Here is a 26,831-nt window from a genome sequence, read left to right as displayed (position 1 = left end):
GGCCAGTAAAGCCAGATGAGCGCCGCAACCCCAGAGTCGGCCACAACTGGACCTAACGGTCAGGGGTCCCTTTACCTTTATATTATATTAGCAGGGAGTGCCTGGCACTGCCTGGGAATTTGTAGAAACCAAAAAGCACTTTTTACATGGATAGTGTAATATCTCAAGAGGCGGCCTCACCTATGGCCAAAAAAATAGGCAAAGTCAGACCAAAGGCACATTTCAGTCTGACATCTTGATTTAAAATGGCGGTGGGTGTCCAAATGTTTAAAACGACCACACACCCCAACTCAGGAACCCCCATGCTGAGTTTGGCGAGAGGTTGCCATACCTATGGACAGCAGATGGGCAGATGGACAAATCACTTTTCAAAATATATATATTAGATGAGCCACTGTACCATAGAATCATAGAATCATAGAGTTGGAAGAGACCACAAGGGCCATCGAGTCCAACCCCCAGTTATATGAGAGCTATAGAGACAACAGGATCAATTGAATCTTTCACTCAGCCAGGATGCTTACAAGCGGACCTTAAGACTATTGCCATCTCTCAGTCCCTCCTACCTTACAGGGTTGTTGTGAAAAAATGAGGAAAGAAAAGACTATTGTATGCCACCATGAGATGCCCTGAAGAAGTGTGGGGTTTTTTAAAAAAATGTAATCAGTACACTGTGAATACATTGCACTACACTGTACAGCCCTCTTATTTCATCCTCCATATGGGATCCAAAATCCATCCTCCCTTTTCTGCACCGAAACCAAATGCCAATGAATGATTACCTTGTCCTTTTAATGAACCACTCATGCGCACAGAAAGAAGCACACCAAACATATCTTCATCCATGAGAAATCTAAGAGCAATTATCAGTTGATCTCTGAAGAGAGAACTGTTTTTCCTCTTCCACACAGTTTGCAAAAGACAACATGCCCCTCACAATCTCCTACATGGGCTGAATGAAATACTCTGTGCCCCTTAAATCCTCCCACCCGAGACGAAAAAATGAGCACTGAACACAAATGCTTGATCATGATAAGGAACACTTCAACCAGTAGCTTTTGTCTGTTCTGAAAGTCATTGAATGGGGAGAGGGGGAGATGTAGTGATAAGAAAGCTAATGGTCTCCCCCCCATTTCGACTTCATGGGTGACAACTGGTGGGTTGATTTCTTGGGAAGGGTTTAAATGCCAGGGGGCTGTAGCCATCCAGCAGCAGAAGAAGAAAGGAAGAGACTGAGTAAGCCAAGATTGCTCCAAGCTCCACTCTCAGATGTAAGTAAATTTTGGAATGACTGCTCTTAGACGAATCTGTCAGTTTTGGCTTCTCTAAATTTCTCATTTTCCACATCCATTTATAGATATATATTTTCAAAAGTCCTCATGAGAATTCATCAGCATTTTAGAGTGAATTCCTTCTAATACAGTGGTACCTCTGGTTACAAACTTATTTCGTTCCGGAGGTCCGTTCTTAACCTGAAACCGTTCTTAACCTGAGGTACCACTTTAGCTAATGGGGCCTCCCGCTGCTGCCGCCGTGCAATTTCTGTTCTCATCCTGAGGTAAAGTTCTTAACCTGAGGTACTACTTGCGGGTTAGTGGAGTCTGTAACCCGAAGTGTTTGTAACCTGAGGTGTTTGTAACCCGAGGTACCACTATATACATATTTATATGTCATTTCCCATACATTTTTGCACAGCAATTTTCTCTAACGCAATGCGTTTTTGGAGGCCATTTCCACCAATATCTGTGTTTCTATATGCACACTTTACCAGAGTGTATGCATTTTTGTACACATTACTCGTTTGAAGAACTGCATTACAAAATTCAGAAAAAAATGTGGTTTTTCTCAGGATGGATGAGTTTCAGTTCATGTATTGTTTTGGGAAATGCAAATGACGTAAGTTTTCCTTTAAAGGCAAATTGAATTGAATTTCTCTGACATCCTTAGTCTACACACAAACAAGCATTTCTTTTGTCCTGCTATTATTTCAGATTAATCAAGTTTTGTAGGTTGTTGAAGTGCTACTTACCCACACATCACCTGCAGCAAAACTGATTTACCAGGGGCAATAAAGGAACAAATGTAAATGCCATAGTGGGCAATGCTGTCACACTCACCTGCTTTCAAGGTAACACTCTCAGGAAGCCACCTTGTGCCTCTTTGCTTCAGTCTATCCACTGTTCCCTTGCGTTGATGATGGTTCGGCACGGATGAGCAGTGTGCAGTGGGAATGTAGACCACAAAGTGAAAGAGCGTGATCGTGTTGCCACTTGGAAAAGTTCTAGCAAGTTTGCAATCAGCTCTTCAGCTTTTCTTCTTTTATACATGTAACCTATCAACTGACCATTAGAACATCTTCTTCAGGGGATCTTTCACAATGAAGACTGCTGTGATCTGCTGGTGCCTTTTCAGCATTGCCTTGGCTTTGCCAGTAAGTACATTTGCAAAAAAGCAAAAAGCCAAGAATTGTAAATTTGTCTTAATGGCTTGACAGCAGGAGATTCAGCCCCATTATCTCTTTTTTCTACTTTCTCTCCTTCCAAGATTCACCATGAAAAAGATGGCCATGTTGAGAGGGACCAGGAAATAAAGAAGGTACGTAATGCATCCCCTCATTTGCCTCCTATGGAAAATGAAGCACAGGCCAGGTGTATGATCACCCTAATCCAGTAGATCCAGTTTAGCAACACTAAGGCAAAGCATTAATAACAATATAAATATCTGAATAGCATTTTTGGGAGTTCAAAGTGTTTAACATACACTTTGTAGTTGTAATCCATATAACAACCCTATGACGAAAATCAGTATTATTAGATGTGGTGGGAACTTATGCCCACAGACAACAGCCTAAGGCAACATAGGGAGGTGTTGATGGAGATGTTGTTCAAATCAGGGACTTCCTGATTCATAGCTCGATCTCTTAGACACTATGCTGCACCAGCACACTGTAGTTTTTACTGCTTCTAAAGGAGCCTCTGGCACACCAGAAAGACTCACATCCCTATGCTACTTCTTGGCAAACCTTTCATTACGGCCTCCATCTTTGATAATCCACTGATCTACAGAATCAGTCCATAAGAACTCAGTGGCACGTAGAGCCCATACAGTGAGGGACACAGGAGTGGCGCTCAGGCTCACACATGCCCACCACATGTGCAGAATGCTCGACACATGCTAGTACCTGCCCTTTAGATCCATCCCTGTTGCGTGTCAGATGAATTGCACGCACAGGCAAATAACACACAGCACCCTGTGTAAAATTTAGCTTTGCCCCTTTTTCTGTGTGTGGAGACTGTGTAAAGCAGCCATGTTGCAGCTTAAGGTAAGGTGTTTCTTACTTCTTGGTAGACACAATTTCCACATTGTGTGAGTGGCAGTTCCTGTTCTGTTGATTTTGTGAGCAGTTCTACAACCCAAAGAAAAGTTACTGATAGAACAAAATAATGCAGCCAGCTCAGTGGAAACTGCCGTTGCTGTGAGGGCATTAATCTATTCAAAAGGAACTCTGTAGTTAAGAACATCCCATACCCGCTCATGTTCCATGCTGACAAGGTTTATTTTTTTATTATTACTGGTATTGATTTTATCACATAAGGATTATATTTTAGAAGTATTTTGGAGGTCAGTCTTCTCATTGAAAACCCAGAACTTTAGGCACTTAAGAGGCTGGTGCGAAACATGTCCCATCCACTGATGGAAAACTGAACTTGTGTGTATGTAAACATCACCAAACAATCCACAGGTTTTAGTTATGCTCACTGATAACATGAAGATTACTCACCTCAGGCATATCGTAAGTGTCAAATGGAATACTCATATTAGTACCTTTTCTGTGTTTTAAGAGTGCTGAGGTTAATTCTGATCACCCCGGCAAAGAAGCTGAGGCAGCCAAAGAAAAAACTGAAAAGGTATGTAAAGCTTCCTTCGTGCTGAACAAATATGGGAAAGACAACGTCATATTGTGAGATTTATTTTTATTTGCACATTAATATTTGGTATTTGATTTCAGGAACATTGGTTTCTAGAAGGAAGCGATAAAACTAAGGAAGGAAAGGTAAAACCCTAAAAGGACCCTGTTGCACACATTCTGGTCTCCTTAACAAAGGAACTGCTTTAACAGGTTTTGCTCTACTAGATTCTAAACCTCACAAGCACAGGATCACAGTTTTGGAAGGGATCCACAGGTATAATACAGACTGACACATGCACCCCATCCCCAAACACATTGAGTAGTTATGGGAAAGACAATGTCAGTGTGTGTGTGTGTGTGTGTGTGTGTGTGTGTGTGTGTGTCTATATATATCACATTAATACTTGATATTTGTTTTCAGGACCATTTATCTCCTGCAGAAAGCGATAAAACCAAGGACGAAAAGGTAGGAAATCCTGTTGCGCACACCCAAGTCTCCAAGCAGCAAGACATTCCAAGGAAGTCTGCACGCACTCAATGTTCAGATCCCTTGGAGTGAAGGTCAATGCAGACTGTGGTGTCCTTAGGGTGTATGGTTTCATATGCACATATATACAACCTGAGCGTAAGATTCAGGGGTTCACAGCATTAACACCCCCAACAGCTCTTCTTTCCCCATTATGTTTTAAGAAAAGTCCCAAGTCACCATTTTAGGTACAACAACACTACTACTACTACTTCTTCTTCTTCTTCTTCTTCTTCTTCTTCTTCTTCTTCTTCTTCGGCAATCACTTGTAGCCGAGTAAGACTGTCTTCTATAAACACAGTTTTAAAAGTGAGTCCGTAAGTGACTGTGGAGGCCAATTCTGGATCCACACGTCCTTCCACAGTGGGGACATAGGTTTCTGGGTAGGAGTTGATCATGGTAAGGGTTTGCCATGTGTGCCTTCCTCTTAGCACATTTCTCCCTTTCGTCCTGAGTGCCAGCATCTTCAGAACTCAGGACACCTTTGGTAAAGGCTGTTCTCCAATTGGAGCACTCGCAGGCCAGTGTTTCCCAGGTGCAACACAGAGCAGACATGTCTCTGTCTCTTCAGCTTCCAGCAGCAGCAAAAACTCTCTCACACAGTGCCACCCCTACCCCCTGCCAGTGTCTTGCTCTCCATCCTAAGATAAATGGTGCGGCATCCAGTCAGGTGAAGTGTGAAAATATCCACACATTTGTCTCTATGGCAATGGAGATCACTTTTTTGGATGCTGATTAGGGCACTTAATTGGCCAGCCAAAGCCAATACCTTAACAAAGGAACTGCTTTAGCAGGTTTTCTTCTACTAGATTCTAAACCTCACAAACATAGGATCACGGTTTTAGAAGGGACTTACAAGTATAATCCAGACTGACACACAACCCCATCCCCAAACACATTGAGCAGTTAGTTATTGGAAATACAATGTCAGTCTCTCTCTCTCTCTCTCTCTCTCTCTCTCTCTCTCTGTGTGTGTGTGTGTGTGTCTCATATCAATATTTGGTATTTGTTTGCAGGACCATTCATCTCCAGCAGAAAGCGATAAAACCAAGGAAGAAAAGGTAGGAAATCTTGTTGCACACACCAAAGTCTCCAAGCAGCAAGAGATTCCAGGGAGCCTGCGCGTACTCAATGTTCAGTTTCCTTGGAGTGAAGGTCAATGGAGACTGTGGTGTCCTTAGGGCATATGGTTTCATATACACATATATACAACCTGAGTGTAAGATGGAGGGGCTCACAGCATTAACACCCCAACAGCTCTTCTTTCCCTATTATGTTTTCAGAAAAGTCCCAAGTCACCATTTTAGGTCCAGCACAGAACAGACATGTCTCTGTCTCTCCAGCTTCCAGCATCAACCAAAACTCTCACAAATAGGACTCCCCCCACCAGTCTATTGTTCTCTATCCTAAAATGGTGTGGCTTCCAGGCAGTTGAAGTGTGAAAACGTCCATCCATTTGTCTCTATGGCAACAGAGCTCACTCTTTTGGATGCTGATGAGGGCACTTAACTGGCCAGCCAAAGCCAGTACTGCTTTAACAGGTTTATTCTGTGTGGTTGTTTAGTCGTTTAGTCGTGTCCAACTCTTCGTGACCCCATGGACCAGAGCACGCCAGGCACTCCTGTCTTCCACTGCCTCCCGCAGTTTGGTCAAACTCATGCTGGTAGCTTCAAGAACACTATCCAACCATCTCGTCCTCTGTCGTCCCCTTCTCCTTATGCCCTCTATCTTTCCCAGCATCAGGGTCTTTTCCAGGGAGTCTTCTCTTCTCATGAGGTGGCCAAAGTATTGGAGCCTCAGCTTCAGGATCTGTCCTTCCAGTGAGCACTTAGGGCTGATTTCCTTCAGAATGGATAGGTTTGATCTTCTTGCAGTCCATGGGACTCTCAAGAGTCTCCTCCAGCACCATAATTCAAAATTCTAGTAGGTTTATTCTACTAGATTCTAAACCTCACAAACACAGGATCACAGGTTTGGAGGGCACCCACAGGGAGAATCCAGACTAACCCCCCCATCCCCAAACACATTGAGTAGTTATGGGAAAGACAATGTCAGTGTGTGTGTGTGTGTGTGTGTGTGTGTGTGTTTATATATCACATTTATATTTGATATTTGTTTTCAGGACCATTCATCTCCAGCAGATAGCGATAAAACCAAGGAAGAAAAGGTAGGAAATCCTGTAGCGCACACCCCAGTCTCCAAACACACTGAACAGTTATGGGAAAGATGACATCATAATTTGAGACACAATTTCCCTCCCCCCCCCCCCACTACTTGTGTTTGGTATTTATTTTCAGGAGCATTCTTCTGAATCTGAAAGCGACAAAGCCAAGAAAGAAAAGGTAAGAAACCAAAAACAGTTACTATTTCACAACAGTTGGGAAGAAAAAAGTTAAAAAGAAGTTTGCAAGTGTGAAACTCGCCTTTGTCCCTTTCTCTGTGTTTTAAGCAGGCTGAGATTCATAACGATAACCAGGACATAGACACTCAAGCGACGGAAGAGGTATGTAAAATTTATTCCCCGCTGAACTGAGAAGGGAAAGACTACATCATATAGAAAGGGAGGGAAATGGTTTTCCATGCACTAACATTTGATATTTGTTTGCAGGACGATGTTTCTTCAGATGAAAGTGAAAAGATTGATAAACAAGAGGTAAAAAGGACTTTGCACTAACCAGTTTGTAACTGTAATTTTTTTCCAAAAGGCTTTAGCTGGCCCAGTTATACATCCCTGCCTTTGGATCCCCGGTTGCGCAGGTGTGGGGAGGGCCTAAAGTTCAGAGACAGCAGTTTGCCTAAGGTCACAGTCATGGGGAGTCTAGGGCAGAAGCAGGAACCAAAGCAGGGAATTCCTGATTTGTAACTAATGTGTTAACAGCTTTAGTTTCTGCTGCAAATATAGGAGCATCTTATCTTTGACACGACAGGAAGTGTCATTCAGTTCTATCCTACTTCTCCGGCAAATTGCTCTTAAAAAACACATGCCCTCAAGATCAGCCACCCATTGATTTATTATTGAATCATGCCTTAACGAACTCCCAGTACCAGTTCCCCATGACAGGGGGTGCCTGTGTGGCACTGGGACTGAGATGTGCCTAGTACAAGTGAAAAATGTTACTAATAATAATAATAATAATAATAATTTTATTTATACCCCACACTTCCTGGTTCAAAAACCCGGCTCAGGGCAGCTAACAACAAATTTAAATCACTTAATTTTATAAGCAGCATAAGATACAGTATAAAAACATGAATAACAATAAAATTCAAAGTTCAGAATCAATTTAGGGGAAATCCACCTAATAAGCATTAGATAATCACCAGGGCCAGGTGGGCTGAATTGGTCCTACTTGGGCCAGCAAGGAGGCCGGGGAAGAATTAGCTGTGGGGTCTCAGAGCGGGTGATCTTCATAAAAGGGGAGGGGGAGGGAAATAAAAGATCAGGCTGAATTCAAATTTAAGGCCAGGCAGAATAGCTCTGTCTTAGAGGCCTGACGGAAAGAGGTTAAATCCTGAAGGGCCCTCGTCTCATGGGACAGAGCATTCCACCAGGTCGGAGCCATCACTGAAAAGGCCCTGGCCCTGGTGGAGGATAGTCTGACTTCCTTAGGGCCCTTCAGGATTTGGGTTGTGCATACAAATAACATGTAGCAGCTTACATAAAAATTTGTTTGTGCTCCACAACCTATGCAGAGTCTATATATTCAAGCCTGTGTAAAGCAGCCCTCTGTGTAGTGACTTAAAGAAAGACCTCCCTTATTTCTTAGTGCTGTTATTGCCACCCCCAGTGTGCAAAAATTGTGCAAAAATTCCTGCTTTGTTGATTTGGAGAGCAGGTCTGCAATTCAATGATAAGTTCCTAATAGAATGGAGTGGTATAAAACGCAATATTCAGTGGAGCCTGTCTTTCCCATGATGACATTAAATCACTCAAAAAGGAATTATGTAATGCAATTAATTAATTACTTGCTATGCCTCCAGACCTCCTTCTGTTAACAGAGTCCCATCTTTAAACACTGGTGTTGAGTCTGTCTCATAAGAATTCTGTCTTGCGAGGGTTTGGGAAGTCACTCTTCCCACACAGAACTTTATGCACTAAGTAGGTTAGTCCATGATGCATCCACTTCACCAAAACACCCCGGAAAAGTCAGCTATGATTATTGGCAATATTGAGGCTTCCAACTTCAGCGATAACTCCTATTTGAAAAGCATAATGCCTGCAGCAAGTGTCAAATGGAATACTCATGTTGGTACTTTTTCTGTGATTTAAGGATGCTGAGGTTAAGTCTGTTGAGAAGGACAAAGGAGCGGAAGCAGAAAAAGGAAAAAGTGAAAAAGTATGTAAATCTTGCCTCCCACTGAGCTGCTGCTATTATTATCATCATCATCATCATCATCATCATCATCATCATTATTTTTATCATATTTATTGAATTTATATACTGCCCTATACCCAGAAGTCTCAGGGTGGTTCACAGAACAAAATCAAAATATAAAACCACAAAATATATAATCAAAATAAATACACACACACACACCTCAATATAGGGAGGACAGCATCACATTGTGAGATATGATTTTTGTTTTCAGGATCATCCTTGTCTAGCTACAAGCGATAGCTCCAAGGTTAAAAAAAAATGGTGGGTTGTTGTAGTTTTGAAAAAAGATTTTGGAGGTCAGCATGAAAATCGAGAACTTCAGGCACTAAGGCGCTGGTGCAAAACACATCCACATCCAGTCCACTGATGGAAAACTGAACCGGTGCATGTATGTAAACTGCGCCATAAAATAAACAGGATTCAGTTATGATCAAGGATCATATGAAGACTTCTCACTTCAGAGAAGTTCCTATCTGACAGTCATGAGGCATGAAGTACTGTATTTTTTGCTCTATAAGACTCACTTTTTCCCTCCTAAAAAGTAAGGGGAAATGTGTGTGCGTCTTATGGAGTTAATGCAGGCTGCACAGCTATCTCAGAAGCCAGAACAGCAAGATGGATTGCGATCCCTCTTGCTATTCTGGCTTCCGAGATTCAGAATATTTTTTTCTTGTTTTCCTCCTCCAAAAACTAGTTGCGTCTTATGGTCTGGTGCGTCTTATAGAGCGAAAAATACGGTAAGTGCCAAATGAAATACTGATATTGATACTTTTTCTTTGCTTTAAGCATGATGATCACCAGGAGAAAGAAGTTAAAGCAGAAAAAGGAAAAACTGAAAAGGTATGCAAAGTTTCCGTTCTGCTGAATAGATCTGGGAAAGACAACATCCTATTGTGAGATGTGATTTATTTACAGTGGTACCTTGGTTCTCAAACTTAATCCATTCCGGAAGTCTGTTCCAAAACCAAAGCGTTCCAAAACCAAGGCATGCTTTTCCATAGCAGGTAATGCAAACTGGATTTTTTCCAATCTTCTGTGAATCTCTGATCTCATCGATTTCATTTTTTTAAAAAATAATAATAATCTTTATTACTTTTCAAACTTACGGCAAACAAGAAAAAAGAACAAAAGAAGAAACAATACAATAAACAATACAAAACACAACCTTAACACTAAATTAAACAAAACAAAACAACAACAATTTAAAAAACATATAGCATACCATTTCATTAGTCTATCTTTCATTCCCTTATTTCATCGACTTCCTCTCACCTCCCTTTTTGTATTCCACTTCTGTTACTTGTTTCAGCAAATCCTTTCCATCTTTCTCTATTTTTATCATTATGAATGTCTTAACATATTTTTAACCTTATTTTCCATTAATACTAAAATACTTATTTATACTTACCTCCTTATATCATTTCTGCTAAAGCCATAAAGTTTCATTCCAACAATTTTCAAACACTCATTAATTTTACAATATTTCTATGTACAAACTTTAGACTTTCCCAATCTTCTACCACCATCTCTTCTCCCTGGTCTCGGATTCTGCCAATCATTTCCGTCCATTCCATATAGTTCATCAACCTGGAGATCTTCTGTCCGAGGCTCTTAAATCTTTTCCAAGTCCCTTCTGCAATTCTTCTTCATATTCTTTGATGCTGAAAATGCTGAAGAGCAAGTCTCGGGGAGGCCCCAACCCAGCCATGCCCCCATTCCCTCTCGACAGGCCAGCCAACTCTCCACAGCTAGAACCAAGGTCCATACAATATCTCAAATCATGTTTCAAGACTCCTCCAGATCCAAAGACCCTCACAACTCCAATGACCTCCTGACCCAGATTCAGAACCCAAAGGTCAATAAATCCCTGCATGAAAGAGTCTATCCAACCTTCCTTCTCCAGTGCAGGCAGGGCTCCAATCTTCAAATTCTGACTTTTTCTATATTCATTCATAAGAGGCCTCCACTTATAGTCCTCGATTTGCCTCTGAAAGGCTGGGGCTTCCACTTGTATTACTTTAGGTTCAACAACCACAACTTTCTCCTTCTTCTCCCCAGTTTGTCTTGTCAAAGTAGTTTCCTGTATCAAATCCTGAGCAATTTCTGTATTAATGGTCACTTTTTGTCCCAAATTTATCACTTTTTGTTTCAAGTTCTCAAGTTTGGAATTCATAACATCCGTCTTTTTGTGAAGCTGTTCCAGCAAGTAGCTTATCTTACATAAAACAGTCACTAAAGCTCCTTCTGTCAACATTCTTAAAGTCCAAAGTCAATCTCTGATTCTCACAGCTCTTATCTTGCAGCTGGAAAAAACCCACTCTTGTAACAGTTTCAAAAGCTCCCTCTAGAGGGAAACAGTCTCCACTTGTATCGATCCTTTCATGCGCTTTTTAAAATATAAAGTTAGTTTCAATTTTCAATTACTTTTCCTCCTTTTTGAACACAGAAGAGGACAATGGAAACAATATATTTCTCTTATTTAGCCATCTGTCAACATGCTATCCGTTCACAGTCAATGAACTCTCCCAAAACGTTAATTCTGCTGGCAGCCCTTTTCCAGGTTCAGAGCAGTGGTAATTTAATTTTTCACTCTCTCCTGCAGGCTCACTAAGTCCAAAATTTTCCCCCTCTTCTCCTGCTTCCAAGGGGGGTTTTTAACAGTTTTAACCGATGGAGATTTAATCCTTTACAAAATACTTTCCAAGGCTTTAACTTGCAACATCTTTGCTTCAATCTATTTACAAAAGAGGAAGGCGGACTTCCTGTTTAAAACCTTCCCGCTTCGATGCCAAATTAATGAATTTAAAGATCCAATTTTCCATTATACTCACGGGTAGTTGTTTAAAGTCAAATTGTCCACAGGAAAAAGTCAGCACTCTCCGGCAACAGTGATGCGGCTTCACTCCGTGAAAGAAGCAGTCATTTCAAAGCACTGCGCCGCTCACCCCACTTCGCTCCGGATCCCCAAATCAGGGTTTCCCCGCGAGTAGAGGAGGCGCAAAAGGTGCCAGCCAAATCCCAAGTTCACAAGCTTCTCCTGCCTGTGATTTCAACGGGTCTCCATCTTCGCCATGGCGGTCAGACCCTAATTTCCACGGAGCAAATTCCTCCCGATCGGAGGAACTCCGCCATTGCCTGGAGGCGCCAACCCGGAAGTCTGATCTCGTCGATTTCGGATCCTTCCAGTCAATCTATCAAGTTCTGCGTAATCCATCATTTTCATTCTCCATTCTTCTAACGTAGGTAGCTCCTCTTGTTTCCACTTCTGGGCCATCAATATTCTTGTGTTTCCACCAAAAAGCTTTTTACTAAAACACAGCTGTGTGTTGTGAACAGTGCCAGATTTACGTATAAGCTAAACAAGCTATAGCCTAAATCCGTCCCTGGTTGTGAATGAAATATTAGGGCATGGCAGTTTCATTTTGAAGTATTGCTGATATTTGGTGTGTTGTTTTTTTCTGTGGTTGAAGGATTCTGAAGATAAGCCTCCTTCCAAGAGCACTCGGGCGCTGAAAACACCGGTGTGTGAAACCTCCCCTCCACTGAAATAGAGACATTTCCCCCTTTCCCTCTCATTCACACAAGTACTGGAAATGCAGGTGGTAGACTCAGGATGGTCAAAACAAAGTTATGTGCACTGCACAGAACAAGCATATGAAATGAGCTATATTAGGTGGGTCGCTGGCTTAGAACAGGGGTGGAGAACCTGTGTCGAGCCACGTGCTGTTGGGAGCTGAGTTCCTATCCAGCACAGCCAAAATGGCCAGCAGCCAGGCATGATGGGAGTTGAAGGGCAACAATATCTGGTAGGCCAGGGCCGAGGGCCTTCTGGCGGTTCCCTCACTGCAGGAAGCGAAGCTACAGGGAACCAGGCAGAGGGCCTTCTTGGTAGTGGCGCCCGCCCTGTGGAACGCCCTCCCATCAGACGTAAAGGAAATAATCAACTGCCTGACTTTTAGAAGACATCTGAAGGCAGCCCTGTTTAGGGAAGTTTTTAATGACTGATATTTTAATGTTTTTTTAATATTTTGTCGGAAGCCACCCAGAGTGGCTGGGGAAACCCAGCCAGATGGGCAGGGTATAAATAATTATTATTATTATTATTATTATTATTATTATTATTAAGGCCACAGGTTCCCTACCACTGGCTTAGAAATTGCTAAATGAGGATAAATCAATGGTGTGCCAGCCATGACAGCTAAATGGCAGCTCTATATTGGTCAGACCTCACCTGGAGTACTGTGTCCAGTTCTGGGCACCACAGTTCAAGAAGGACACTGACAAACTGGAACGTGTCCAGAGGAGGGCAACCAAAATGGTCAAAGGCCTGGAAACGATGCCTTATGAAGAACGGCTAAGGGAGCTAGGCATGTTTAGCCTGGAGAAGAGGAGGTTAAGGGGTGATATGATAGCCATGTTCAAATATATAAAAGGATGTCACATAGAGGAGGGAGAAAGGTTGTTTTCTGCTGCTCCAGAGAAACGGACACGGAGCAATGGTTCCAAACTACAAGAAAGAAGATTCCACCTAAACATTAGGAAGAACTTCCTGACAGTAAGAGCTGTTCGACAGTGGAATTTGCTGCCAAGGAGTGTGGTGGAGTCTCCTTCTTTGGAGGTCTTTAAGCAGAGGCTTGACAACCATATGTCAGGAGTGCTCTGATGATGTTTCCTGCTTCGCAGGGGGTTGGACTCGATGGCCCTTGTGGTCTCTTCCAACTCTATGATTCTATGATTCTATGATTCAATATTGTGCCAGTTGCTAATGGGTAAACAATCAAGGTGAGCTCTTGCCTTTGAGCCCTGCATGTTAGCCTCCTGGAAGCATCTAACTGGCCAATTTAAGGCTGGATCTACATTGATCTTCTAAACGTTATTAAATGTAACATTTTATACCGCTTAATGGCAGTTTTCCATCGCCAGTGGCTCGCTGCTCTGCAGTGCCCTCTGGTGTCACATTTTAATAACACACTTTTAATGTTATAAAAGGGATGCGGGTGGTGCTGTGGGTTAAAACACAGAGCCTAGGACTTGCCGATCAGAAGGTCGGCAGTTCGAATCCCCGCGGTGGGGTGAGCTCCCGTTGCTCAGTCCCTGCTCCTGCCAGCCTAGCAGTTCAAAAGCACGTCAAAGTGCAAGTAGATAAATAGGTACCACTCCAGCAGGAAGGTAAACAGTGTTTCCGTGCACTGCTCTGGTTCTCCAGAAGTGACTTAGTCATGCCGGCCACATGACCCAGAAGCTGTACGCCGGCTCCCTCGGCCAGTAAAGCGAGATGAGAGCCGCAACCCCAGAGTCAGCCACGACTGGACCTAATGGTCAGGGGTCCCTTTACCTTTACCTTTAACATTATAAACGACGAGTGTAGATCCACCCTAAGACTCTTGATTTGACTCAGAAGGTCTCTTTATATTTAATACCATGGAATTCATGGAATATAATATCCCACCCCAAACTAAATGTTTGAAACAACTTAACTCCTTATCAGTTCTATCAAAAGCATATTTAACTATGTTTTAATTAGCCAAATTTTAGTCTTTCGACTCTATCTCTATTTTCTGACCAAAGTAATTTGTTCAATGAACTACTGATTTATCCCTACATTCAGCAGTATAATGCAGAACCTCAAAGCATGCGCTGTAAACTGGCATAGAACACTTTCTCCCTGGTGAACTACAGTGGGAAATACAACCTTCTGCAGAAAAGATAAATTATGACTGGGAGAGCCCTTTGTTTCCGTAATGAAGTTACAGTCTTGTGTGGTGGAGAGAGCTTTAACAGCTGAAAAGTTTGATTTTTGAATACTGATTTTGGTTCTCTTTCTGTGGCTCAGGATGCTGAAAATCAACCTGCTTTCAAGAATCTGGAAAAAGTTGGTCTGGTATGTAAAGCGTCATGGTCATTGAACTGCCCAAAGAAATGTAGCAGGAAAGTGTCATTATTGGTGGAATTATGAATTCTAACTTGATAACAAAACAAATATTATTTGGAACAATCACTTGACCGACAATCTAAGGAATTATGGCTAGACTTTTCCTTGCTATGGATACGATTTTATTGTTGATGTGGGCCATATGTGATAGCTATTAACACTGCAACCCTGACCCCACTTACTTGAGAGTAAGCCCTGTTGAATTCAATTGGGCTTACTTCTGTGTGAACATGGTTAGGATTGTGCTGTTTGTTGCTACACTGCATACGGAACAAGAAGTGTGGAATCTTTCCCCACCTAAGCAGTGATGCAGAAAACTAAGAGCAATCAGTCCAAACAGGGGCCCATCAATAATGTTCCAATGAAAATATCGTGCTTTCAACAGGAGATATATGACTTTCCGCATTCTTGATTTTCAGAAGTCATTTGCTTTGGACGTGAGAGAAGATGACCAGGAGGTGAGATGGCAGAATTCAATAAAGTCAAATGTTTGTCTTTCCTTGTTTAATTATTACAGTAGCAGCTTTCATTATGCATTCATCAGTTTTAGGTCGGATACCCCTTTCAATATTACCATTTACCGTATTTTTTGCACTATAGGACACACCCGACCATAAGACGCACCTAGTTTTAGAGGAGGAGAACAAGAAAAAAAATATTCTCTCCCTCTCTGTGCAGCGCCTCTCCAGCACTGAAGAGGCGCTGGACAGAGAGAGAAAGCTGTGCAGCACCTCTCCAGCGAAGTGAAGTCAGAACAACAAGAGGGATCGCTGCTTTCACGATCCCTCTTGCTGTTCTGGCCTCTGGGATAGCTGCACAGCCTGCATTCGCACCATAAGACTCACACACATTTCCCCTTACTTTTAAGGAGGGGGAAAGGTGCGTCTTATAGAGCGAAAAATCCGGTATGTTTCTTCTAATTTTTTTTTTCCCTTTGCATTTTTTGAAGTAGAATAGTTCCTATCTGTGTTGTAAGCATGTTCCCCCCAGAGCAGGACCTGACGTCCTCCAGATGTTGTTGGATAAATCATGACCCTCTGTTGCTTTTATTAAGTTACACTCTTATGTGGCGGAGAGAACATTATGAATGGGAAAGTTTCATTCTGAATACAGTTTCTGGTTCTTTTTTTTAGGCTCAGGATGCTGAAAACCATCCTGCTGCCAGACAACTTCAAGCTCTATTAGAAGATTTTCAGGTATGTAAAGTAACTTTGATGTTGAATTCTGCAGAGAAATATAGCAGGAAAGTATCCACAAGGTTCAGGGTCAGGAATTATGACTCCTAACATGATAACAAAAAATATAATAAAATTGGAGCAATAACTTGACCATTAATATGAGGAAATATAGCCAGATTTTTCCTTGCTATAGGTAAAGGTAAAGGTAAAGGTACCCCTACCCGTACGGGCCAGTCTTGCCAGACTCTAGGGTTGTGCGCTCATCTCACTCTGTAGGCCGGGAGCCAGCGCTGTCCGCAGACACTTCCGGGTCATGTGGCCAGTGTGACAAGCTGCATCTGGCGAGCCAGCGCAGCACACGGAATGCCGTTTACCTTCCCGCTGGTAAGCGGTCCCTATTTATCTACTTGCACCCAGGGGTGCTTTCGAACTGCTAGGTTGGCAGGCTTCCTTGCTATAGGTAGGATTTAATTGCTGGTGTGGCCCATATGTGACAACTACGAAGGCTCCAATCCTGACACCATTAACCTGGGATTAAGTTACACTGCATTCAGTAGAGCTTACTTCTGAGTGGGCAGTCTTAGAATTGTGCTGTTTGTTACTATACTACATTCTGAACTAGAAGTGTAGACACTCCTGTCCTCTCGCACCACCTAAGCACTGATGCAGAAATCTAAAGGTTGTTGTTGTTTAGTCGTTTAGTCGTCTCCGACTCTTCGTGACCCCATGGACCAGAGCACGCCAGGCACTCCTGTCTTCCACTGCCTCCTGCAGTTTGGTCAAACTCATGCTGGTAGCTTCGAGAAACACTGTCCAACCATCTCATCCTCTGTCGTCCCCTTCTCCTTGTACCCTCAGTCTTTCCCAACATCAGGGTCTTTTCCAGGGAGTCTTCTCTTCTCATGAGGTGGCCAAAGTATTGGAGCCTCAGCTTCACGATCTGGCCTTCCAGTGAGCACTCAGGGCTGATTTCCTTAAGAATGGATAGGTTTCAGTCCAAATGGAGCCCTTTTCACATAAATCATTTTCAATCAGACAATTGTGCCGTTGTCAGGAGAAATAAGACTTTCCATGCTACAGGTTTTCTCTGTATTTTTGGTTCTTTTTATGTGCTCAGGATGCTGAAAACCGTCCTGCTGTCAAACAACTGCAAGCTCCAACGAAACATTCTCAGGTATGTAAAGTTTCTTTGCTGTTGAACTCTCTAGAGAAATATAGTAAGGAAGTATCCACAAGGTTCAGGGTCGTCATTGGTAGAATTATGACTTCTGACACGAAAACCAGGGCCAGGTTTAGACAAAGAGGGGCCCTAGGCTACTCTACTTGTGATGCCCCTCCCAGTCCCCTACCCTCACGACTAGAAGAAAATGGAAGAGTGCTATAAACAAAATTGATTGAAGCCAAGGATGTGAGGGGTATTTCTCCTCTAAAGGACATAAGATACTATTGTTAAATACCATGGTGGTTTTGGTTTTAAAAAATGCATAAATGTTAAAATTAAAACTGAAAAACTATTGCAGCAGCTGAACTTTGTAAACCTTTTATGGAATAAGCATTATTTTTTAGGAAAATGAAGTTGTAATGTTATTCTTTAAAAAAAAATCCTTGAGTTTACATATTATATTGCCTGGGAAGTGTAAATACCATATTTTTCCATGTATAACACGTGTATAAGATGACCCCTTATTTTAAACTTCAAAAATTTAGGAAAAAATATAGTCTTATACACAGAAAAATACGGTAATATGATCATGGTTACCTGACAGTGTGGCACTTTTAGAATCTACTTTATGTTTTCATTAAACAGTCAGTTTTAAAATACATATTAAGAAGTAAACTGCAACCATCAAATACAGTAAGACTAAAAAATTTTTTTCTAGCCTTCCTCATAGCAAAATCATCCAAAACTTCATCAAAATTTGTTTGTCTAAGTTTGTCACTTTCAATGTACAAAATGCTCAGTGCAGACAACCTCTCTTGAGATATTGTGGCCCTTAATTCATTTTTAATTCTTTTGCGTCTTGAAAAACTCCTCTCTCCTGAGCAGTTAGTGACCATAAAGCTAAGAAATAGCCGCAAGATTGTTTCCACATTAGCAAAGGCCAGCTGAATTTTTTCCTTGTATATAATTTGAGAAAGGTCTGTATGAGACAGAGAGTGCTCTGCTGTAAGCCCATGGCTTTGTCTCATGTACAGGTAAAAGTGCAAGAGTTCATCAAGAAGTTTCAGGTCAGTATCTTCTGGGTATGCTTCCATTAACAGTTCAACACCTTGCTCAATTTCTTGCTTAGATGCTGTCAGATTAGCAAGAATGGGAAACAATTGTGCAACATCACTGTAGACAGTACTTCTTATTTTAAATTGGCTTCAAGCGCATCTAATATAGGAATTAAGGATTTTATCCTAAACTTATCTCTTGAAGAAAGTGCATCTAAGGCATCAGGTGCACTTTTTTTTTGCCATTTCCTCACTCTTTGTCTCCTTGTTTTGTAGTTAACATTTGACAAGGTGGCCTTTGCTTGTTTCTCAAGCTCATCAAAATCTTCTCTAATTTTCCTTATAAAATCCAGAATTGAACTGTTCAAATTTGCACAAGAACTCATTAACAGGTCTGATTTCTGAAGAGCTTTGCTGACCTTGTGAAAATGACCCAGCACACGGGCCCAAAAATGCAGCATAAACACAAATTCCATTTCTTCCATCTTCTGCAAAAGATTATTAGCTTGAAGCCTGGTCTCCCCCTTCCCTTTAACGTCAGAGTACAAATGACTGAGGGCATTAGTGATAGCACTGTAACGTTCCAAAACAGCTTCTGTGGATTTTGCATGTGCGTCCCACCTGGTGTCTGACAAATATTTAGGCACTTTAGACTCAGTTCTGCCCATCTCTTTGTGGAGGATGAAAAGAAGGTGTAAATTTCATTGATAATGGCAAAACAGTTCACTACATCAAGGCAGCAATCCACAGCTGAACGGTAAAAATGTGACTTTCCACACTCTTTTGATTTTCAGAACTCACCTCCTTTTGACTTGACAGAGGTTGACCAAGAGGTAGGATGGCAACATTTAATAAAGTTGGAACTTTCCCCTTTCATCGTTAATTATAAGCAGCTTCCATTATGTTTTGATTGTTTTTAGGTAAGACCCTCTTCCAATAAATTATTTATGTTTCTTCTAAGGGTGGCGCTGTGGGTTAAACCACAGAGCCTAGGACTGGCCAATCAGAAGCTTGGCGGTTCGAATCCCCACGACGGGGTGAGCTCCAGTTGCTCAGTCCCAGCTCCTGCCAACCTAGCAGTTCGAAAGCACGTCAAAGTGCAAGTAGATAAATAGGTACCGCTCTGGTGGTAAGGTAAACGCCGTTTCCGTGCCGTTCTGATTCACCAGAAGCGGCTTAGTCAGGCTGGCCACATGACCTGGAAGCTGTACGCCAGCTCCCTCGGCCAGTAAAGCAAGATGAGCGCCGCAACCCCAGAGTCGGTCACGGCTGGACCTAATGGTCAGGGGTCCCTTTACATTTCTTCTGATGGTCTTTTTTCATCACATTTTTGAATTTTAAATGTTTGGTCATGAGTTGTCAGAATGTTTTCATCTATGGCAGGGATGAGAACCTGTTGCCCTCATGCTGTGATTGGACCACAATTCCCATCATCCTTCACCATTGGGCCTGATGGGAGTTGAAATCCAACATCATCTGGAGAGCCACAGGTTCCCCATGCCTTATCTAGAGTCCAGAATAGTTAATACACCAATCTTATGAGACAGTTCACACTTTACATGAGGACAAGTATAAGATAAAACACATTATGAGTGGGACAGCTCTCTGTTGCTTTTATGAAGTTGCCCATTTGTGTGGTGGGGAGAACATTACAAATGGAAAACTTTCATTTTGAATATGGATTTTTGTTCCTTTTTTTTTCTTTGGCTCAGGATGCTGAAAGTCAACCAGTTTTCAAACAACTGCAGTCTCCTGCAGAAGCTTTTCAGGTATGTAAAGTTTCTTTGCCAGTGAACTATCCAGAGAAATGCAGCAGGAAAGTGTTATGTACTGAGTTGAATAGGATCCAAATGCAGCAGTCTGATTGGTCCTAGAACAATAGGATCCATAATACAGCAGTCTGATTGGTCCTAGAACAATAGGATTCAGAATGCAGCAGTCGGATTGGTCCTAGAACAATGCAGCAGTATGATTGGTCTGCAGGAGCCACCCAATCCGGCTCCAGATGGAAGTGAATCCACAACCTGATTGGCCTACAGGAGAATTCCGGAATTAGCCAATCACGAGCAGCCCATTGTGTAAATAATGTATATAAAGTAGATACTTTGAGGGGACTTTCGTTCCTCCTCACCACTATGAGCTGAATAAAGAGCATGAAATCCACTCTCGACTCTGAGTATATTTCAGAAAGTAACCACAAAGTCTTCAGGGTCATCAGTGGTGGAGTTATGACTTCTAACATGATAACAAACAAACAAACCAAAGGGGGCCACTAGGGGGCGCATTGGAAGATGGCCGACAATACCATCTCTCCGACCCACACGGGGTAATTAAGAGGCTGTTATGGGAGTAGGCAGCCTCCCTTGTTGCCCCAAGGAAATGGGGAACACTGCCCTTGCCTGCTGTGCCCATAAATCACCCCCTAATTCGAAAGAAGGGGGTGAGGGCCCTAGGCAGAATGCCCCCATGTGGACCTCGGCTCTCCTGGACGCTGTCTCTGATCGCGCACTAGTTGCAGCAATTTGGAATAATTAATTACAAAAGAAGCAAATGCACATATTTCAAGTGAAGAAGGGGAGTGAAGTCTGCTAATTTAAGTGACCTCTGCGAAGGAAGACGACGGGCTGGAGAAACAGGAATATTTTACGGTAAAGATACACCAACAGGGCTGAATGGGGGGGGGACCTTTTTTACTTTCCTTCTATGTGATTTACAAGAACCCCTCCTTATTAGAACCGTCAGTTGAACTGACCCAAGCAGGATGATTAAGGTCTGTGTGGAGATAAACTTTAACCAAAAGTATGCTTTATGGAGATCGAGAAGCAATAAGAGCTTTTGTGAATGGCGCAGCAATTAATTCGGAGTCGCCATCTTGCCAAAGGATTTATAGCCGGGAGGAAGAATGGACTTGGTTTTCAGACTGCATTCCTAGTGAATCTCCTCAGAGGTTTTGAGAAAGGAGGCAGATTGGTGAAGATTAATGACACTAAGACTGTTTTGATGTATGGAAGTGATGTTATATGGAAAACGTCTGGATATGGCTACTGGATAAAAAAAAAATTAATAACCACGCAGGATTACAAACTGTTCTAACCAGCTTGCGGAGACTGTCAGAGGTCACAAAGAGAAAGGAAAAATATGTGAAAATAACAACAAGAGATGTGGAAAAATAATAAGAAAGGACTGGATAGTACTGTGGACATCATAAGGTTAGATTTGTGGACATTAAAACAGCAGTAAGAAGCAAGAAGTTGATTGGATCCCTTCGGAACTTGAAATATGGGTACCCCCAACAAAAATTTAAAATTCGGCTGTGTAATTTGGAATTTATGTGATTTGGTTTGATTTGATGTGATTGGTCGGTTAATAAAAATTATTCTTAAACAAACAAACAAACAAACAAATATTTGAAGCAATAGCTATGGCAAGACTTTTCCTTGCTGTGATCTTATGACTCGCTGATGTGGGCCATATCTAAGCAGTGATGCAGAAATCTAAGAGAAATCAGTGCAAATGGGGGCCCTTTTCACATAAATCTTTTTTAATCAGAAAATTGTGCACTTGTCAGGAGAAATATGACTTTCTACACTCTTCATTTTCAGAACTCACCTGCTTCAGACTTGACAGAGGTTGACCAAGAGGTATGATGGCAGCATTTAATAAATTTGGAACTTTCCCGTTTCATAGTTAATTAGATGCAGCTTCCATTGTGCTTTGATTGTCTTTAGGCGGGACACTACTTTCAGTATTTTCATTTACATTTCTTCCAGCACCTTATTAAATAATTTTTTTTTTTTTTTTTTTTGCAGTAAAATAGTTGTAGGAATGTTTCCATCTAGAGCCAGGATGGAAATCTGTGGTCCTCCTGCTGCTGTTGGACTACAATTTCCATCATCCTTGACCATCGACCTTGTTGTTGGGTCTGATGGGAATTGGAATCCAACAATTTCTGGAAGGCCACAGGTTCCCCCTTATCAAGAATTTACAACATCTAATAGATCAGCCTTATGGAGCACTTCATGCATGATGACAAATGAAGATTTTGGCACTTCACAGGAAGTCTTATAGGATTGTGCTGTTTGTTACTACACTACACACTGAACTAGACGTATGGACACATTTGTCATCTAAGCAGTGATGCAATCAATCAAAATAGGGGCCCTTTCCACATAAATCGTTTTTAATCAGAAAATTGTGCTTTTGCGAGGAGAAACTGACTTTCTTCTGCACTCCTGATTTTCGGAATTCACCTGCTTCGGACACCAGAGAGGATGACCAAGAGGTAAAATGGCAGCATTTAATAAAGTTGAAACTTTCCCTTTCCTTATATATTAGCAGCTTTAATTATGCTTTCATCGGTTTTAGGTTGGATACCCCGTTAAATACTGCCATTTATGTTTCTTCTAATGATGTCCTTTATCACATTTCTTGAAGTAAAAAGGTTCCTAAGTGAGTTGTAAGCAGGGTTTTTTTCCAGCCAGAATTCACTGGCACAGAGTTCTCTGGTGGCCACGATTGCCCTTGTAAGATAACAAGGGAGGCATTCATGGTGAATTCCGGCACCCCTTTTTCTAGAAAAATGGCACTGGTTGTAAGAATGGTTCCCCGCAGAGCAGGGACAGGAACCTGTGCTCTCACAGCTGTGGTTAGATAAACCATGACCCTCTGTTGCTTTTATTAAGTTCCGCACTGATGTGGTGGAAAAAAACAGGTTTTGGTTCTTTTTCTATGCCCAGGATGCTGAAAACCATCCTGCTGTCAAACAACTGCAAGCTCCAGCAGAAGATTATCAGGTATGTAAAGTTTCTTTGCTGTTGAACTCTCTGGAGAAATATAGCAAAAAAGTATCCACAAGGTTCAGGGCCATCATTGGTAGAATTATGACTTCTAACATGATACAAAGCATTTATATATTGGGAGCAATAACATGACCAGCGATATGAGGAAATATGGCAATACCTTTCTTTGCTATGGATAGGAGTTATTTGCTGATGTGATAGCTACAAAGGCTGCAGTCCTTTTTAAAAAAATAATAATATTTATTAAGAATTTAAAGAATTTAAAGATTACAAAAAGATTACAAAGGCTGCAGTCCTGACCCCATTGACCTGGGAGTAAGCCATACAAATCATTTTTAACAAGACAATTTTGCTGTTAAAATCCACTCTCTTGATTTTCTGAACTCATCTGCTTTGGACTTGACAGAGGTTGACAAAGAGGTAATACGGCAACATTTAATAAAGTTGGGACTTTCCCTTTTTGTATTTACCGTATTTTTCGCTCTATAACACGCACCCAACCATAACATGCACGTAGATTTTAGAGGAGGAAAATCCGTAGGCATGCCACCCATAGGCATTCCCTCCATAACATGCACAGACATTTCCCCTTACTTTTTAGGAGGAAAAAAGTGAGTGTTATGGTGCAAAAAATACGGTAATTATAAGAAGCTTGCATTATGCTTAGCTTGGTTTTAGGCGAGACACTGCTTTCAGTATTATCATTTAAGGTAAAGGTAAAGGTACCCCTGCCCGTACGGGCCAGTCGTGTCTGACTCTAGGGTTGTGCGCCCATCTCACTTAAGAGGCTGGGGGCCAGCGCTGTCCGGAGACACTTCAGGGTCACTTTTCCAAACACTTCTTCTCCTTCCATTTTTTGAAGTAAAATGGCAGTAGGAATGCTTCCATCTAGATCAGGGATGGGGAGTTTTTTGCCCCCCGGCTGTTGTTGGACTACAGTTCTCATCTGCCTTGACCATTGATGGTGATGCTTCTCCTGATGTCAGTTGGAATCTAACATCTTATCTAGTAACTTATCACACTGAATTTTTACAGAATGGACTATGGTTAAGTTGCTTCAATTAACTACTACAAACAATCAACTTGACATGAACACATTTTTGTTCAAAGGTTTTATTTATGTTTCTATTAGTGAATATATGATGCCACACATACAAGAATGTATTTTTTTTATTTCAGAGTTCTCGCTTTGATGTCAGGGCTGGCACCCATGCACAAATGTAACATTCAGTATACAGTCGTACCTTGGAAGTCAAACGGAATCCGTTCCAGAAGTCCATTCGATTTCCAAAATGTTCAAAAACCAAAGTGCGGCTTCAGATTGGCTGCAGGGGCTTCATGCAGCCAATTGGAAGCCCCATCAAATATTCGGCTTCCAAAAATAGTTCGCAAACCAGAACAGTCACTTCCGGGTTTGCGGTGTTTGGGAGCCAAAACATTCGACTCACCAGGTGTTAGTCAACCAAGGTACGACTGTATTTGGGTTTTTCCAACTTAACCAATGTATTGTTTGACCTTTTCACTATGTTTCAGGCAGCCTTGTCATAGACATAGCTTTTGACATTATCCATTTTGCTTTTTCAGAGTGCTCCTTCTTCGGATGAAGCTATAGAGAAGATTGAACCACAAGTAAGCTTTCTTATAGAGAATTGTACAGTGAGTGTGTGATGCTATGAATAACTTGTTCATGAGTAACTTACAGGATTAGTTGTCAAGGTCTTTAGCAGATACAAAACAGAGCAGACCATGGTTTACAAATTGGGAACTAACCTTGTGCATGTGCACTCCTTTTTCTCTCCTTCCCCTCTAAATAAAAATTCCCTTCCTTGCCTTTGCTGATTACTGCTGGTGCACCAATGCTAACCAGGTTTAACACTAACCATGGTTCCCTTAGAAACACATAAGCACATGCACACACAGAGAATTTGGAGCCCAGAAAGTTGCTTTGTACAGTGTCAGATCATTGGTCAACCTAGCACACTATTGTCTACAATGATTAGTAGTGGCTCTCCAAAATTTTGGATAGCTCTTTCTCCCAACCCTACCTGGAAATGCCTAGAATTGAATCTGGCACTAGAGCTTGTGGAGAAATCCAATCACATTCACATTTAAAGGCAAGCCTCCTTAATTCATACTTTCCTACACAATACATGACCTAAAACAGCAATCTTTTGAAATTCACACTTCTCTGAATTTTGTGACCCCAGCCAACTAAGGTGTATAAAAATGCATATACAGTGTGCTTTAAAATGCATATATTCAGTGTTTTTTTCTAAAAATAAAATGCTTAGGGGTACTCTCATTTTCCTACTCATATTAAAATATTGCCCCTCAATGAGGCCAAACTTAGATTCCCAAAATGTTTAGGGGTATGCGTACCCCTGCATCCCCCTATGAAATTAGTTTGCAACCGTGATTACAACGAAAAAAGCGATTCACATTAACTATAGTGTCCTTGGAACTCTAAACCACCTTTAACCCTCTTTCCTGACAAGAGAAAGGGAGTTTCTTTAAAAAGGGCAGCACCAAAGTTTTGCATCTGGCAGAACTCTACAGATATAACAGTAATATACTGGGTTGTTGTTGGTTTGTTACAGGTATCCTTTTTAACAGAAGAAAACAATAACGTTGCTGAGCAACAGGTAAAAATTACAACATAGAAATCTAACTCTGCTTCAGTTAGTTCATCATAAGCATCACTTTGGCATTGGCTGTGAGAATGCCAATAGTCAGTATGGCTAAAGTTTAGCCCTCTGCTGGTTTTAGTTTTTTGAGATAAAGTATTATTACCTATAGAAGCACAAATTTAAGTATCCTAAGATTTTAAATGACTGCTTTAATCACACACACACACACACACACTGGGTAGCTCAGTGATAACTGCTATAACAAATAAGGCAAATTTAGAAATTCTAGGCAATAGAATATTCTTAGCTTACTTTCCTCCAGAGGTGCACCTTAATGATCACAACTACAGGTAGATTTTAGCCCGTCAGGCTTCAACTGGTGGGTCACGGCTTCTAAGTCGTCACGCTCTTCATGTTAACTGTTTAATTTATTAGCAGTAAATGCATTCTAGTAGTTCAACCTTTGGTTTTAGGTGAGATGCTCATTTCTTGCCTTGTGTGCCATCACAGCAGTTTTTATTGATTGCATGATTGTATGTGTAAGTCACTATTTGAGGAGTTCATAGAATAATAGAATTCTATAAATTCTTTAACTTTTCACGGTCAGAATTTTTTTTGGGGGGGGGGGGGGGGAGTGTGGTTTATATTCAGGCCAATACCGTAATTTTATTACATTTTTGACAGGTCTTTGATGAAAGTGAACCATCAGCAGATGTCCTCGGGGATTTCCAGGACAGTGAGGAAGCTGAAGTTTGAAGTGTAGAAGTCTAATATGAAACCTGTGCCTCTAAAATAACTACAATCATCAGAGGTCCTTGAAACTGCCTAGCATTGACAATGAAATTTCTGCTTTCAAAGCAAGGAAGATTAACGTTAAAATGTGGACACAAATCAGTAATATTCTTTTTCTCAGCTAGGCAGATGGGAAACTTGTTTTCATGTCAACATTTATTTTCAAGAATGAGTTTGATTTCAGCTAGTAAAGATCCGAATACAACAGGCTTTGTTATATAAACAAATTGAAGCCTTTAGTTCTCATTTCCACTAAAGCAATGCAAGCCTTTCTGTGTAGCTCATTCTCATTTTCATCATGAAAAGTAAAAGAAAAACCCCAGAGAGTCTTCTATATGATTCATGTTTAATGATTTTAACACTTGAAATAAATGTTGTCTAAATGAGCAGTGTTGTCTATTTTCCAAAGTACACCAAAACACACTCAGGCATGTTGATCTGTTTAAAAACACAAAAAGCACCAACCAGCAG

General features: G+C 41.4%; 1 protein-coding gene across 1 annotated transcript; it reads left to right on the top strand.

Moving 5' to 3' along the window:
- The first annotated feature begins 1,169 nt into the window (after positions 1-1,169).
- On the top strand, positions 1,170-26,746 carry LOC309350404 (uncharacterized protein). The gene is made up of 20 exons (XM_081877467.1): positions 1,170-1,271; positions 2,351-2,431; positions 2,545-2,595; positions 3,843-3,908; positions 4,010-4,054; positions 6,559-6,603; positions 6,734-6,778; positions 12,286-12,336; positions 14,649-14,696; positions 15,167-15,205; positions 15,881-15,943; positions 17,043-17,099; positions 18,937-18,976; positions 19,850-19,911; positions 21,745-21,783; positions 22,386-22,424; positions 22,879-22,935; positions 24,526-24,570; positions 25,539-25,583; positions 26,253-26,746. Exons 1-20 carry the CDS (start codon positions 1,185-1,187, stop codon positions 26,322-26,324), a joined length of 1,077 nt encoding a protein of 358 aa, XP_081733593.1. The 5' UTR covers positions 1,170-1,184; the 3' UTR covers positions 26,325-26,746.
- Positions 26,747-26,831: the final 85 nt, after the last annotated feature.

This window comes from Podarcis erhardii (assembly GCF_964252035.2).
Source record: "Podarcis erhardii genome assembly, chromosome: 9".
In the NCBI taxonomy this organism is placed as follows: domain Eukaryota; kingdom Metazoa; phylum Chordata; class Lepidosauria; order Squamata; family Lacertidae; genus Podarcis; species Podarcis erhardii.
This window is presented reverse-complemented; position numbering and strand designations above follow the sequence as displayed.